This window comes from Belonocnema kinseyi, chromosome 9, assembly GCF_010883055.1.
Source record: "Belonocnema kinseyi isolate 2016_QV_RU_SX_M_011 chromosome 9, B_treatae_v1, whole genome shotgun sequence".
Lineage (NCBI taxonomy): Eukaryota > Metazoa > Arthropoda > Insecta > Hymenoptera > Cynipidae > Belonocnema > Belonocnema kinseyi.
Genome location: NC_046665.1, coordinates 69,028,498 through 69,043,411, shown reverse-complemented (window position 1 = coordinate 69,043,411; position 14,914 = coordinate 69,028,498). Strand labels below are relative to the sequence as shown.

General features: G+C 32.1%; 2 protein-coding genes across 2 annotated transcripts in view; both read right to left on the bottom strand.

The window, feature by feature from the left end:
* The window catches only part of LOC117180588 (guanine nucleotide-releasing factor 2), a 138,390-nt gene that overhangs the window by 85,578 nt on the left and 37,898 nt on the right, over positions 1-14,914 (bottom strand). The gene's annotated exons all lie outside the window — the stretch shown is intronic.
* Positions 9,728-14,914, bottom strand: part of LOC117179375 — a 133,876-nt gene continuing 128,689 nt past the window's right edge. The window contains exons 2-3 of the mRNA XM_033371095.1: positions 10,097-10,894; positions 9,728-10,006 (exon numbers count right to left, since the gene is read on the bottom strand). Coding sequence (XP_033226986.1) covers positions 10,551-10,894 — 344 coding nt within the window. The 3' untranslated portion in view covers positions 9,728-10,006; positions 10,097-10,550. The remainder of the gene's footprint in view (positions 10,007-10,096; positions 10,895-14,914) is intronic.

Genomic DNA, 14,914 nt, shown 5'->3' with positions numbered 1-14,914 from the left:
TCCCATCCACACCCTACTCCTTTCCCCTGCCGAGTGAGTCACGCCTACCCCGAAAGGGAAATGGCTTAATGGTGTAATAATAATAATAATAATAATAATAAAAGAGGCTGTGATCTATCTGTACTTATCCATATCGGCTCGAAGATAAAATGATCTCACACATTATTTCTCGGGTACGAAGACTAAAAACAAATATGAGAGATTTTTGAAAACTAAGCATAACTATAACTATATACTATAACTATAACTATATATGCATATTTGAGCCTCGCAATTCTAGTGGTAAATTTGTAAGGCTTAAAATTTGAATTTAGAAATATCAATTTTAATATAAAATGTCCAAAATTGATACATTAAAAATGGATTAATAAATTTGTAACAATACAAATCTGGAAGTTTATTAATTTGCATCTTGTGAATTTCACGTATTTAAAACTAAACTAAAAATGAAAGCATGCTTCTGATTTGGAAAAATTGAAAATAAGAATGTAACATTTCAAATTTAAATATTTTGAATTCATACGTTGAACATTTTACAATTACAAAAAGAAAGTCTTCTAATTTACATAATCCTTGTTCTAATTGCTTTAAAATTAGAAAGTCTATTTAAAATGAAAGATTATATAATCACTGGATGATTATATTGATCTTCCATAATAAATTTCTTTGAGATTGTCACCAGTTTAATCAAAATCACTGCAGTGATTTTGATTGAATCTGCGGAAATTATATTTCTACTGATAACAAAATATGAATTACATTTTAATTTTTAGAAATGAAATTTTAAAAAAGTATATAATTTTACTCCTGCGATATTAAAGAAAGAGTAACATTTTCAACTGCAAAAGGCGTCCCTAGCCTACAAGAAATTATATGCAGTTTTTGCAAATCTAATCAAATTTATCAATAAGAGCCACCATTGTGCAACGAAACACTTGTATCCATTTTTTTTAAATTACCTGACCCTAAAGCCAACAACGAAAATCAATATTCTCAACAAAAAAAATACACTAAAAATTAAAAAATTAAAGAAGTTGGAATGTAAAGTGGAAAAATTCAACAATTTTCACATGAGAACTTGAGTTGCACTTAAAATAGCCTTGTTTCAAACTGGAAGCCATTCAAATTTAACAATTTTTATTTTAAGGACTTCAACCGAAACAAATTAGTAAAGCATTTCCAATATCAAAACAAAAGATTTAATTTAAAGTTCTTTTTGAATACTTTTAGAATAAGTACTTGAACTAATATTAACACAAATCATTTATAATTATAAACATTAAAAAACGAACAGTTCAACTTTATCATAAGTTCAAAATTAAAAAATTTCAAATGCCTAAAATTGAATAATTTAAAAATAAGGAGAGTGTAGTAACATTCTTGAATATTAATCAGTGTCCCGTGATGCCTTGCACATGTTGAAATTCGACTTTTAATTTTAACTGGAAAATTAAAGTTTTGTGCTAAAAAATTATAGCAATGTTTATATTCCGGAATTTTCTATAATGCTAACCCTGAACGAGCTGGAAAGGGGGATTTTTAGATTACAAATTCAAAATCGGATTATTTTAATCCTCGAATATTCATTCTTGAGAAGTTCGCTTCAATAAAATTGTTCAAAAGTTTAAGTATTCAAATTTCTAAAATCTTTACTTAAAATTGTTCATACTTATTTAATTCATTTATCATGTTAAATTTTGCCGAATACTGTTCAAATAATTTGTACGAAACCAGAAAAAATTGGTCTCTGCCCGGATTTGAACCGGGAACGTCACTTTTCACGAGTGGAGCGTTTAACCAACTTTTTATTTAATAATGAAAAATAAGCACTAGGAAATACAATAAGCTTTAAAATCTGAAGCATGATTTGTAAAACTTCAAATTAAAATATTAGCGATCTTAAACAAATTTTAATCGGATTCATTACAAAATTTCATAATTCACAATGTAATAATTACCTTCTTATTTATTACTTCAAACCATTGTATTTTGTAATTTTATTTTTAACATAATCAATAATTGAAATTCTGTATCTTTAAAAAATCTATTATTTAAGTAACATTTCTTTTTCAAACTCATAAATATCTCATTTGAAGACGAAGCGATTTTTTCAATAGAAAAATAATAATAAAATTGCATACATTCTTCTATATTAATAATAAATTATATTATATTTATATATTAATATTTGAAAATTCACCTTAGAATTAAATAGTTTTATTTCCCTCGCTGATTTCAAATCACTAACAAAGATCTGACCACTTCTGTTTCAAACTCTTGTTCCACACGAATTATTAAAATATTCAATGACAGTTAAAATGCTCTAAAAACGCTAATAATTGAAGTGCAGCATGGTGACACTGTAGAGCTGTCAAATGTGTCAAGAAGTACATGTGTTGACCTAATGATATCTAGATACACCCAATTGAAGATTTAAATCCATGCTCGTAATGTTTTGATCAAATTTAAAAAGGGAAATATATTTAGGTACTGAAATTGACTGACTCCGATTTAAAATTTTGAATACGACAGCACAAGGAACTTGAGAACGAACGTCCTGTACGCGTGGTGTGCGCGCATCGACTGCTAACTAACTTCACACGACGAGCTAGCTCTCTCGGATATCGTTTCTCTCTCTGGTTTCTCTCCTATCTTTGTCTCTTTCTGCCCACGCATTCAATGCTTTTTCTATCTTGCTCTAGTAGTTCGCTGGAACATCTAAAAACCGAGTTTCTTTGGTACACAAAAGATTAGCTTTCCTTCTTCGTCAGTGAAACAGAAATATTGTGGCTATTCTGGGCCTTCGACGAGACCAACTTTATGTTTTGCTTCTCTTTAACACTCAACTTTAGTTTGCAAGAAATTTCAATTTTAAATCTTGATTGAAGAACTTCTTCCCCTTGTTTATTTGTACTTTTTAAAAAAAAAGTAAATAATAATAATACTCAGGGTAGCTACAAAATCCCAATTTCGAAATTCCCTGATATTCCCTGAACGATTTTGAATGTTATAAATTTTTCTGTGAGGTATAAAAACAACCTTACCTAGGTTCTTAGGTGATCAATAATGTTAATTCAAGAATAATGATTATTTCTCAATTTATCCTAAAGACTTTTAGGAACAACAGTTATACAAAATTTTAAAAGGTGCCATCCACAAATTACGTAAGAAGATTTGCGGGGGAGAGGTTAGGTAAAATATTACTGGTTCTTATGAGGAAGGGGGGGGGGGGGGGGGGGGGGGGGGGGTAGGAAGTTTTTATGTTAAAAAAATTCATACTAAAAATTGTAAATCCACGTATATTACAACTTAGAGATATTGTATTTTCAGCAAAATAGATTCATTTTAATCCAAATAGTTGATTGTTGAACCAAAAAGATGAATTTTCAACCAAGAAGATTAATTTTCTACCAACAAAAGATAACTACAACAAAATACATTATCTTTCAACCAAATAGTTGAGATTTCTATTTAATGAGACAGATTTGAAACAAACAATTGGAATAACTAAATTTTCAGTTAAAATAATTTTCAACTAAACAAAAAAGAAATTTTCTCAGCATTTTGAATCAAAAAAATTAATTTGCTTAAAAAATAGAGTTTTCAAGAAAATAGTTGAATTTTTAACCAAACAAATTAATTATTAACCGAACAGTTGCATTGCTAAAAGAAAAAAATTATATCAAGAAAGATTTTGCAGTCAATAAAGAAAGAATATTCAATCGAAAATAATTTTATAAGCTAAAAAGACTAGCATTTTACAAAACAGTTGAGTTTTCAATCTACAAATAATAATTTTCAACAAAACGGTACAGTTTTGATACATTTATAACCCAAAAAGACATATTTTGAATAAAATAAATGAATTTTCAATTAAAAAAGAAACATTTTCATGCAAAAATAGAATAGTTACAGTTTTAGTTTAAAAAAAATCAATTAAAAAAAAAATCGAACTTTCAACATCAAAATTGATTCCGAACCAAATAGTTTAAATTTTTAAACAAAAAGATGAGTTCTGTTTATAGGAAATAAAAAAAAGGAGGAAAATAGAAACGAAAGTAAAGGTGTGATTCGAAATTTGATCATAAAATATTTCTTCGCTTTAATTATTCAATACACTTGTAATTTAGGTATATTAGTGTATTTTATTTTATATACGGAAATGAATCTCGCTTTTTCCAATTAAAAAAAATACAGTAAAAAATGAAAAACTCCAAATAGTGCAAACCGAACGCAAAGATAACGATGAAAACAACGAAAAATTCCCTATATGGGATTCCACATTCTTTCTCTCCCTCTCTTTTTTTTCTCTTCTTTGTCAATGATTTTGTTAGAACGAGTCAGTCCTCGTTTTTTTTTGTAAAAAGCGATCCTTTGAAAATCGGGTGGTATTGACAAAACCTCACCGACCAATAAAAAAGCTTCACGCCCAAAGGTTCCTCACGCAATTTATGTACAACGTTGCGGATAACATATATAACAGCCTAGAACCAATAAATAGACATTTCTACGCACGACAAGTGCGCTACACAGTGGCACGTACACATATGCATCTGAGTAAATAGGTGTGGTAAATAGATGTCCTACACTATACAATCTCTATACTCTGTACAACGTCTACTACTAGTATACTTACGAAAACGACTTTAGAGGGCGATAAACGTATTTTATGGGAGATACGGAGGCGGAGAAATTGCTGCAATATCTTCACTAATGCAATTAACAGTAAAAAGTGTGAAGCACGTGTCGTTATATTACCCACGTGGAAAAATGTTCTGGTGCTGGCCTAGCCCAGACTAGACCGCCAAAATTTCAGTATAAACTTTTTTGATTAAAAAATTTCAATACAGGCTCTGTAACTTTGTTGAAATGTAAGAAAAAATTTACTGTATCGAACTTACATTTTTTCTTGGCTCGTTACCTTGTAACGTTTTCAAAGTACGTCAAAAAAATTTGGTGATGGAACTTAAGATTTTTTTTATATTGGCTCGCTGATCAGCGCCAGACCTGGACCAGGCCAGACTGTCAAGGTGATAGAAAAGAGGCTCGTTTTTATACTTTGAATTTCTAATTTTTCACCATTTTAGATACCCTGTAATATTCGTAAAGTATGTCAAAAAAATTTTCTGATGGAACTTATGATTTTTTTCGTTCTTAGCTGACTCACCAGTGCCAAACCTGGGCCAGAACACACCTTCCGGACTAGACGGTCTAGATAAAGTCAAACCTGAGCCAGATTGGCGTCAGACCTGAGCCAGATCAGTTCTTCCAGACTAGACAGTCTAGACAAATCCAGACCTGGGGCAGACCTGTAACCAGACTGCCCGGACATTTTTCCACACGGGTACGTTCATCAAAATAAAAAAGCTATACTCGAAAAAAAATTTGACTGCCTTACAGAATTGATTTCTCTAAATTATGGAAACCGATTTAAAAATGAAATTTACAGAGTTGGACTGAAGGATTATCAAATTTCAGGAATCGATGCAGAAGAAACGGGCAGGAAATAGGAAACTACAAACCTGGAAAAACTAGGCCCTGGCCTAGCGATAAAGCTTGGTTCAAGCTAGAATGAAATGCTAAATATGGTCGAGGCCTGGCTCGATCGCCGAGCCTGGTGCTGGCTTGACTCTAGGTTATTATATCGATTCCGCTCAGCGCCATTTTATGTTTAGGAAGGTTTGTTTTTCTTCTATAAAAAATTAATCAAATCTGAAACCATCCATTTTATGCGTATCACACATCTTGTTGTTTTCTTCAGCATAAACTTGATGAAATTAAAAAAAAACCTTCATCCAGAACGTTAACTGGAAGAAAAAACTAATCATAGAGTGTCAATCAGGGAAGCATTTGACGTGGAAAATCTAAAAGGAAAAGTTCATCAGCACTATTCACAATGTTCTTCTCATACACGTCCCTTTCCTTGCATTTAAAAAATATCAATGAGCAGTTTAAACTAATCACGAAAATGTATTTTAATTGAAAACATCAATACATGATACTGATTGACACTCGCTTGTCACTCCGTTCACAGAAAAACGCGGGTGCCCATGTGGACATCTAAGGAGAAAGTATCATTTGGAGACTGAATTTTGGCTCATGCAGAGTTGTGGAGTTCTGAACCGCGCTGTCAAATTTCTTTCATTTAATAGGGCGTACCAGTCACTTACAATAAAATTATAACTTCCTAATGCAACTTCCAAAAGTTAGGTTAGTCATGCCGGTCGACATTTGAACTAAAGCCGGGATGTATAGAAGAAGTCATGGCATATACAATAAGGTATCTTCACTACAATCACTAGCTCACTGCACTTCGTTGAATACTGAGGGGATAAAAATTGACCAAATGCATGGGAATCGGTTAATTTTTGCTCGATTTTTTTAATATCTTCGCAGAAAGTAATTTTTCTGTATAAGTGCAATTGAAAAATAATTTTTCTCTTTTAGGGACTATTTAATGCAATAATGAAATGATAATAATTTTCATTCATTCGTGCGTCAGGGCTGAGCGCTGGTGGTCTACCTTTTGAAGCGCGATTCAAAATTACATTGAAAAACAATTCTTGTAATTTAAATAAATAATTATTAAAATATATACAATAATGTATACAAATTGTGTAACTTTTGATTTCAGGCAAGAAAAATATAACACATATATTATATGAATAACAGTTTCTTTTCATTGAATTCCAAAGACCAAGTTATATTTTAAAAAACATTTAATTCGAAAAGAAATTTCTTGGAAAAATGATTGAAAATAATTAATTATAAGTTTTTAATCGAAAAAAACAATATTCTCAGCTGAAATTATTTTTAGAAAAATTCAAATATTATCATTATTAAATTCTACAATTAACTTCTATATATCAAGCTGCAGAAACATTATATGGTATTTCAACAAATGTATCTATTACAAAATGTTTTGTGAACTATAAGTCAGTTTTTGGAGTTCAATGAAAATAAACTATTATTTATAAAATATGTGTTAAACACTTTTTTCTTGTCTGAAATCAAAATTCACACAATTTGAATACATTCTTGTGCATATTTTAATAATTATTTATTTAAATTACAAGAATTGTTTTTTTTCAATTTAATTTTGAATCGCGTGCCAAGTGTGGCCAACCAGCGTTCAGCCCTAACGCAAGCGTAGTAGCTCAGGGTGCCAACATTGGCATCATTGGTCCACAGTACAAACTGGAAAAATAAATTAAATCAGCTGGCAGGAAAAAGTTTGGATATGAAAGCTTCAATAAGGTATTTTCACTTCAACCATCAGCTAACTTAACTTTGTTAAAAGCTGAGGGGGAAAAATGGTTCAAATGCATGGAACAAAACTTTATTTCTGTAATATATTTGTAATTAATCATCATTATTATTATTTTATTATTTCATTAAATAGTAATTAAAAAATAAAAACTATTTTTTAACTACACTTATACAGAAAAAATTACCTTTTACGAAGATATTAGCAAAATATGGCAAAAATGAACTGAATCCCATACATTTGGTCCCTTATGTTCTCCTCAGCAATCTACGAAGTGAAGTTAGCTGTTTATTGAAGTGGAAATACCTAATAGGCTTTTATCTTATCAGTTTGAATGTTCCCACCGCTATATTTGAAACATTGCAATGTTTCACGAATTCCCAATGTTTCATGAAACTTTTCATCAGGCTAAAGTTTCATGCAAATTTACATCCCCACTTATCACGAAAAACAAATTTCTGTTTTTATTATACAATTGTATTTACCTTATCTTTCATGTATGACAGTAGCCACTGCAAGATTAGATATCTAAGATACCTTTAAACTTCCGCAGAAAATCTAGTGGAAATTTGTTCGAACGACCAGGCATCAATTTCGATGCAGACGGTCACGACTTATTTTGTACATCCCGGCTTTGGTGGTTTGAATGTCATATAGTAGGTTTTGACTAACCTAACATTTGGATATTACATCACGCCGAGTACTATTTTTATTCAAAGACTATTTAGTCGCTGGTAAATGAGAGGAAATAAAAAGTTAGGTAATTATTATTATAACTTACCTGCTTATTAACATCTGTTTCACTCAAATAACGACCGACAAAACGATCTACAAAATGATAACTTACAGTTTGTAGACGACACTTCACATTGCATTGGATGAGAAAAAACAGTGTCTAAATGATGCTTTTCCCCTAGATTCTCCGAATGAACCTGTGTAGCTCAAATTTGTTGCAACTCTATTGAACACCGATTTTGGTGTACATTGGAGGATCGGCGATTTTCTGTGTTAGTCTCGACGTTCGGATTACTTCGGATGTATTCGCTTCGCATCGCTTCCACAACGGTAAACAATCATATTGTCGACGCTACTCATGTGTAGTTCAAAAGAATAACAGAATTGGGAGCACTGCTATCTAGCTGGGCCAAGCATGGACAGTGTGAGTAACTTGGCGATTTCTACACGGGGCCAAATGATAGATTCAACCATTGATCATAACAGTGATATAGCAATAGTGTATTTGTTTAGAAATATGGCTTGGCTACAGTAAGCCGGGATATAATATGTTTCGTTGAATGGGAGGAGGCCCCAAGCCACTTGGGTTTGACTTTTGAGCGACGCGACACGTTGACGCAATGATGTCATATATTATTCATATCATATTGCAGCCTGCCTTCATTGATTGTTGCGAGAGTAAAGTGCGGGTTTTAAAAAATAAGTTTGCAAAGGTGAGCAAAAAAGTGATGAAAGCGACAACGCGTACGACCAGATGACAACTGGTACTGAGTAACCAGTGAACCGCACTAATTAAACTAGTGACATCATTCCTCCGAGTGAACCATTTCTGGCTGCTTCAACCGGTGAGATTTCACTGGTTCATTTTAAGAGAGTTTACTATTGCAAATATAAGGCCAGTTCCTGTTATGGACTAAATTCTGTATAGTGCGCTAGATGAGTCATACCGCCGACAAACTGTAATGTATTTTATTGCCGAAATAAGTTAATACCAAGATTACACTCGAATAAATAATTTCAATGTCGAAATTGGTATACAAGACCAGTTCAGTAATGAATACCTCGACTACCAACACTAAAACCCAAATTTTTCACTTCCATTTTTATCCGTATGGTGTGACGGCATCATGGAACCAAAAAATCTCCTTGACAATGAATGTACAGGGCTCCTACAGGATAATGTACTTGAAAAAAGTGGCAAAAAATGAATAAAAGTGACTATAATTTCCAGAAAAAGTGGCCTGGAATGAGAATACATCACTTATCTACTCGAAACTTCTATTCAATTACCCTATTTAATTTATCGGCTTGCATTTAGAAGATTAGATAAAATTCCATTGTTAAATTCGGAAATAAGACCCAAGCCCCGTGCAGGAATCTAAATCCGGGCAGTAGCAGGCCCTGAAAAGGTTGCCTTATTATAAGTAAGGTCCGGACCCGTCAATCCTATCAGGCCCATATAGCATTCTGTTACGCTCGTCATGAAAAGGGCCGTATCAGGCAACCTTACAGGGTTCCTATCAGGCAGCCTTTTTTGTGCCTGCATAAAAATTAAGGCCTTTTTCAGGACCATATTTTTTACCTGTCAAATTCCTGAAATTTTGTTTAATTACTGTGAAATTAATATAAAAATGCACATATCGAGCTCAAACGTTGTTTTATTCATGTAAATTTATTTTTGACAAGAATGATATAAAATTTTGTATAATTTTTAATAATGCTGATTTGAAAAGCTCGGAACATAATATAAAATATTAAGTTGATTATTCAGTTTCCACATTAAAATGACGTTCTTCTGGACCTGCACCGTCTTGGACTTCCTGTGTCTCAGGTTACCTGAGATACATTCATAGAAACGAGTTCTGTTCATAAGCTTTTTACCCGCAACTTTTTTTTCACGGTGAACTTCAAAATCACATGGCGACTGAGGTATTTCTTTAAAATATTTGTTAAACTTTTTGATACATTTAATTCCCGATCAAAAAGGTAGGTCAAAGAAGAAGTCTGCAAAGATAGAAGTAAATAATTAAGAATTGTAATTATATAAAATATAATATGAACATAATTCAGAATTGTGATTAATAATATACTTACAAATTCTGTTCGAAAAGCATCATCACTGTTTATCAGAACATTAAAATCATAAAATTCGTCTTCCGTCTGGAAGGGTACATTAAGCTGGTGCTTTTCAGTGAAAAACTTTTCTTTTGTTGATTCTGTTTTTCCTAAGTGATGTAAAATCAATTTTTTATTTGCTAAGACTTCCTTCATGTCGATTTATAGTCCTTTTAGAGCAGATAAAACAAGAGGAAGATCTGAAAATAGCAATTAATTATACTTTCAACTAGAAATCTAAATGTATCAAATTTTGAAATAAAATCAATAAGAATTAACATATTAAAATAATAATTCACAAAAATGGATGAATAATGAATATAAAAATAAAGAATTAATTAGTTAACGTCAATCCGCTTAGCCTCAATTCACAGTTTCCGGGGTTGGAAGTGGACGGCGTATTATTCAAGCCTGGCTCATCAGCTCTATTTTTTTATGCTGATGAAGGTATAGTAGTATTTTCTTGCTTTCGCTTTTTATGCACTTCTTGTTTTCGTTTACTGCTGCTAGGTATTTTTTTATTTTTGTTTGATACACCAGAATCTGATGAGTCGGTGGTACTATTTTCAGGGTCGCAGTTCTCATCTGGCTCTACATCCATAAGATATACAGAACGCATTATTTGTTTCGTGTTCTGAGTAACACTCAGTTTTTTCGTCTTTAAACTGTTTTCTATTGATAAAGCCTTTCGCTGAGGGTCAATTTCCGAGTCTGACGTGAACACAAATTCTTCAATTTCTAAACGTGTTACTTTTTTCATATCCTCTTCGTAAGTATCTAAAAAAATAGAACAAAATGAGTTACACTTTTAAAACGTTAACTTTTATCTTCTCAAACTTGATCCATAAAAGTTCAAAAATTAAAAGCTAGGCATTCAGCAATTCATGTTTGTAAACTCTGAAGTTGAAAGTTTTCGTAATGATAATTCTTTAAATGCAAGACATACAAGGTTTACATAAAAAAAATAGTCACAAGAAAATGCAATGTCAAATTGTTCTAAAATGGGTTTGACTACTTTGACTAAAGTTTGCAATTATAGGCAGTAGAAAGCAGAAAAAGCGGTTTGAAATTAGGGAATTTCACTTCATCTTTATACGCTTTCAAATTCATAATGATATACTCGTACCTTACCAATATTTGGAGCACCCTAATAATCATACATTAGCAAATATTTTTGAAATTGTTTAGTTTCAAATACAAAATGATCAAAGTAGTAATAGATCAAAACTGAATAATTTTTAATGAAAGGAATTGGAAATTGAAAAGATTAAAAATTGAAAATATTCTAAACTAAGTTTTACTATTTTGACCAAAGTTTGCAATTATAGACAGTAGAAAATGCGGGTTGAAATTATTCAATTTAACTTCAACTTTGTGCTTTTGAAATTCATAATGATTTATACTAATATTTCTTCTTCGAAACTTCTGCAAATATTATCTATTGTATAGTATTGTAATTAATCATGCAAAGTTTACTATATTATAAGTATATCATACCGGCTTCACCCTTTACTTATATAGGGTACGTTGGCCAGTCCTCTGTTACATTGGCTTTGCATTGCAACAAAGACTCGAGAAGAGCGTTATTTTCTAAATAATATGGAGGACCCATAAATTTGGTTACGAAGCACCGTTTTTTAGGACAAAAATTGACCCATTGCGTTCTGGTACAATCTACATACGGTTTTCTCTTTTCCGCCTCAGTCTCAGGAACAAACTTGACCAAAAAATACTCTTTTAAAGTGGCCGTGTTTTACACCTTAAAAATAATAAAAACATCTATTCATGATTTAATGATATTTGAGCTGCAGGATCAAAGAAGGGCACATAAAGTTATTTCGCAGGCAGTGAGAAAGCCCCTGGAACCTTTCCTAAAGATTTTCGAATTTTTATTTTTAAAGATTATATCAAGATGCAGAATGTACTTGCGCATCTTTTTCCCACAGGAAAAAAGTTGTAGCTTTTTTAGTTATCTAATTAAAGCAAAAAACTAGAATTTTTGTACAAATTAATTTTTATTTGTTTTTCACTTTAACTCCTGCTCAGTCAGTCAGTTTTAAGGATTTTTGAATAAAATTTTCAGGTAACATAGTTTGAAATAGCCTTCGACTGATACAGCAAAAGTAATTTGAAAATTTATTTTTAAAAAGTTGTTCATTTTTTTCCGATGCCTGGCACTTATCGGACTTCTCTAACTTCTAGCGTTTCGTTTATCGAGCGAGTTTTGAGCAACCAAAAAACTTTCAACGAGAAAGTTGTTGACAACAGTACAAAGAAGTTTTCTGGCAAATTTTAGCCCAATCGAATTGATATTAAAGAAATTACTAATGTCTCAATTTGACAGCAGCTAGTCGACTCACGCGCGAGCTGTAGCGGGAGTCTCAGATCCGATTTATAATACAGTTCACAGGCACCAAGAACGAAAACTAATCAAGTAATCAGGTAGTATCAAAGTATTATGCATAAATAAATAATAATGCATAATGTAAACTAATTGATTCATTTAATATTATGCCAAGAAATATTAACGCTCTATTATAACAGAAATGAAAAACAAGCGTACTTTCTCGATCTTTCACTTTTTTCAATTGCACACATTTTAAGCATTGAAAAATTCTCGGAATTAAGAGTCCCTTGAATCTCATTAGATGTTTATGTTTCCTTTGGTACAGTTTGTCTCAAAATTAGAACAATCCAATTGTATATAATATCAAATTAATAAATTATTTTACATTATGTACTATTATTTATTTATGCATAATACTTTGATATTACCTGATTATTTTATTAGTTTTTATTTTTAGCACCGGTGAACTGTTATTATAAACTAGATCTGTTGCTCTCACTATAGACAGCGCGCGAGTCACGTAGCTGCAATCGTATTGAAACGTTAATAATTTCTTGAGCATCAAATGGATTGAGCTAAAACTTTCCAAAAAACTTTTTTATACTGTTTTTAACAACTTTCTCGCTGGAATTTTTGTTTTTACTCAAAATTCGCTCGATAAACGATACGTTGGAAGTTAGAGTTCGATAAGCGCGACGCACTTATAAAAAATTTACAAACATTTAAAAAAATAAATGTTTGAATAACTTTTGCTCTATTAATCGAAGGACATTTCAAATTAAATTCTCTGTAAATTTTATTAAGAAATTCTTAAAACTGTCTGACTCAGCACAAGTTGACGTGAAAAACAAATCAAAATTAATCTTCACCAAAAAAATAGTTTTTTGGTTATAATTAAAAAACTAAAAAAGCGACAAGTTTTTGTCTAAAGGAAAAAAGATGCGCAATGAAATTCTGCATCTTGATATAGTCTTAAAAAATAAAAATACAAAAATGTTTCTGAAAGCCTCCAGGGGTCTTCCCACTCTTAGCGAAATAACTTTTTAAGTCCTTCTTCGACCCGGCAGCTCATTTTCTTAAAATATAGGTTTTAATTTTAAACTAAAGAAGGTGTAACAATATGTAAAAACGCCTAGAGAAATTCCAAAATAGGATACTGAGTACAGTAAAAAAAATATTCAAGATGGCCGAAGGTCTTGGCTCAGATGCAAACTTTTGATGGTACTTTGAATGTACTTAAAAATTTGAAAAATTAACGAAATTTAATATTGTTCACTTGCCAGGGGTTTGATCAAAATATTAGGTTATGCCGCTATTATATCAGCGACGAAAAATGGCAGCTATTTTATTTAGTCTCACACATAAAACCTAAAAGCAGAGCAAAATGATCCGAAAAGATAGATGATTACACTAAAAATTTTTTGAGCAAGCAGCTGTCTTCTTAGTGGCAACGCAGCGCCACCACGACACTTCGTGCAGTGGCCAGATCACATTTAAGTAAGCTATAGTACCAAACGTGCGAGCAGATCCTTTCCCGTGTTGGGAACGCAGCAATCCCACAAAAGAGAATGAAATGGCCCCACGAGTATAAACTATATGTATAACTCCGCACGAAACTCGGTGTGAGGATTCCGTGCTCCCGCCTAAAGGGAGCGTTACTGTACCAATACTGTTGGGACTACAGCTGTTCCAATGTGGGAACACAGCGTTCCCAATATGAAAAAGGATATGTACCAAGTTGCAGGCGAGCAGCGCGCGACGCATTTGGTGTTCCAGCTCCACCGCGTGGGGCAAGCAGCTCGCTCAAAAAATTTTCAGTGTATGATCTCAAGAGCTCAATGATTGGGTTAAATGATCCATCTTAATTTCACACAAATTTCGAGCCCACGTTCAATGTGGTACAACTATATAAATATCTTTATACCACTCTAACCTCAAAATCTTAACTTTGACATGATTTTTTCGCCTTTCGTCATATAAAATACTGTTCAATATTTGTGTGAGAGGTGATTTTTAGCGAATGAGAATTTTCACACTCGCTTCACTCGTGCGAAAAACGTCTCATTCGCTAAATAATCCCCTCTTACAGACTGTTACAAGTGAGTAATGTGAATGAGTAATGCTCAGTAAAAAAATAAGTAAGTAATGTGAATGAGTAATAAGTGAAGAAATGCGAATGAGTTTTTATTCTACAGTTCCTTTAACTAACCTCAAAAAGTCATTATGTCACAGTGAAGCAAGTGGGTGTATAGGAATACTGAGAAGATATGTTATTTAAATTTATAATTATGAAAACATATACTATTCCTACCTTTAATGATGGATGATCTACTTTTATTGAAACTTGAAGATCTTACCAGGTGTATACATATGAAACCGGTATTGCCATCTAGCGGCCAGTAGGCACACTTGTAGGCACTGTCGGAACTTACCATTTGTGCTAATTGGCG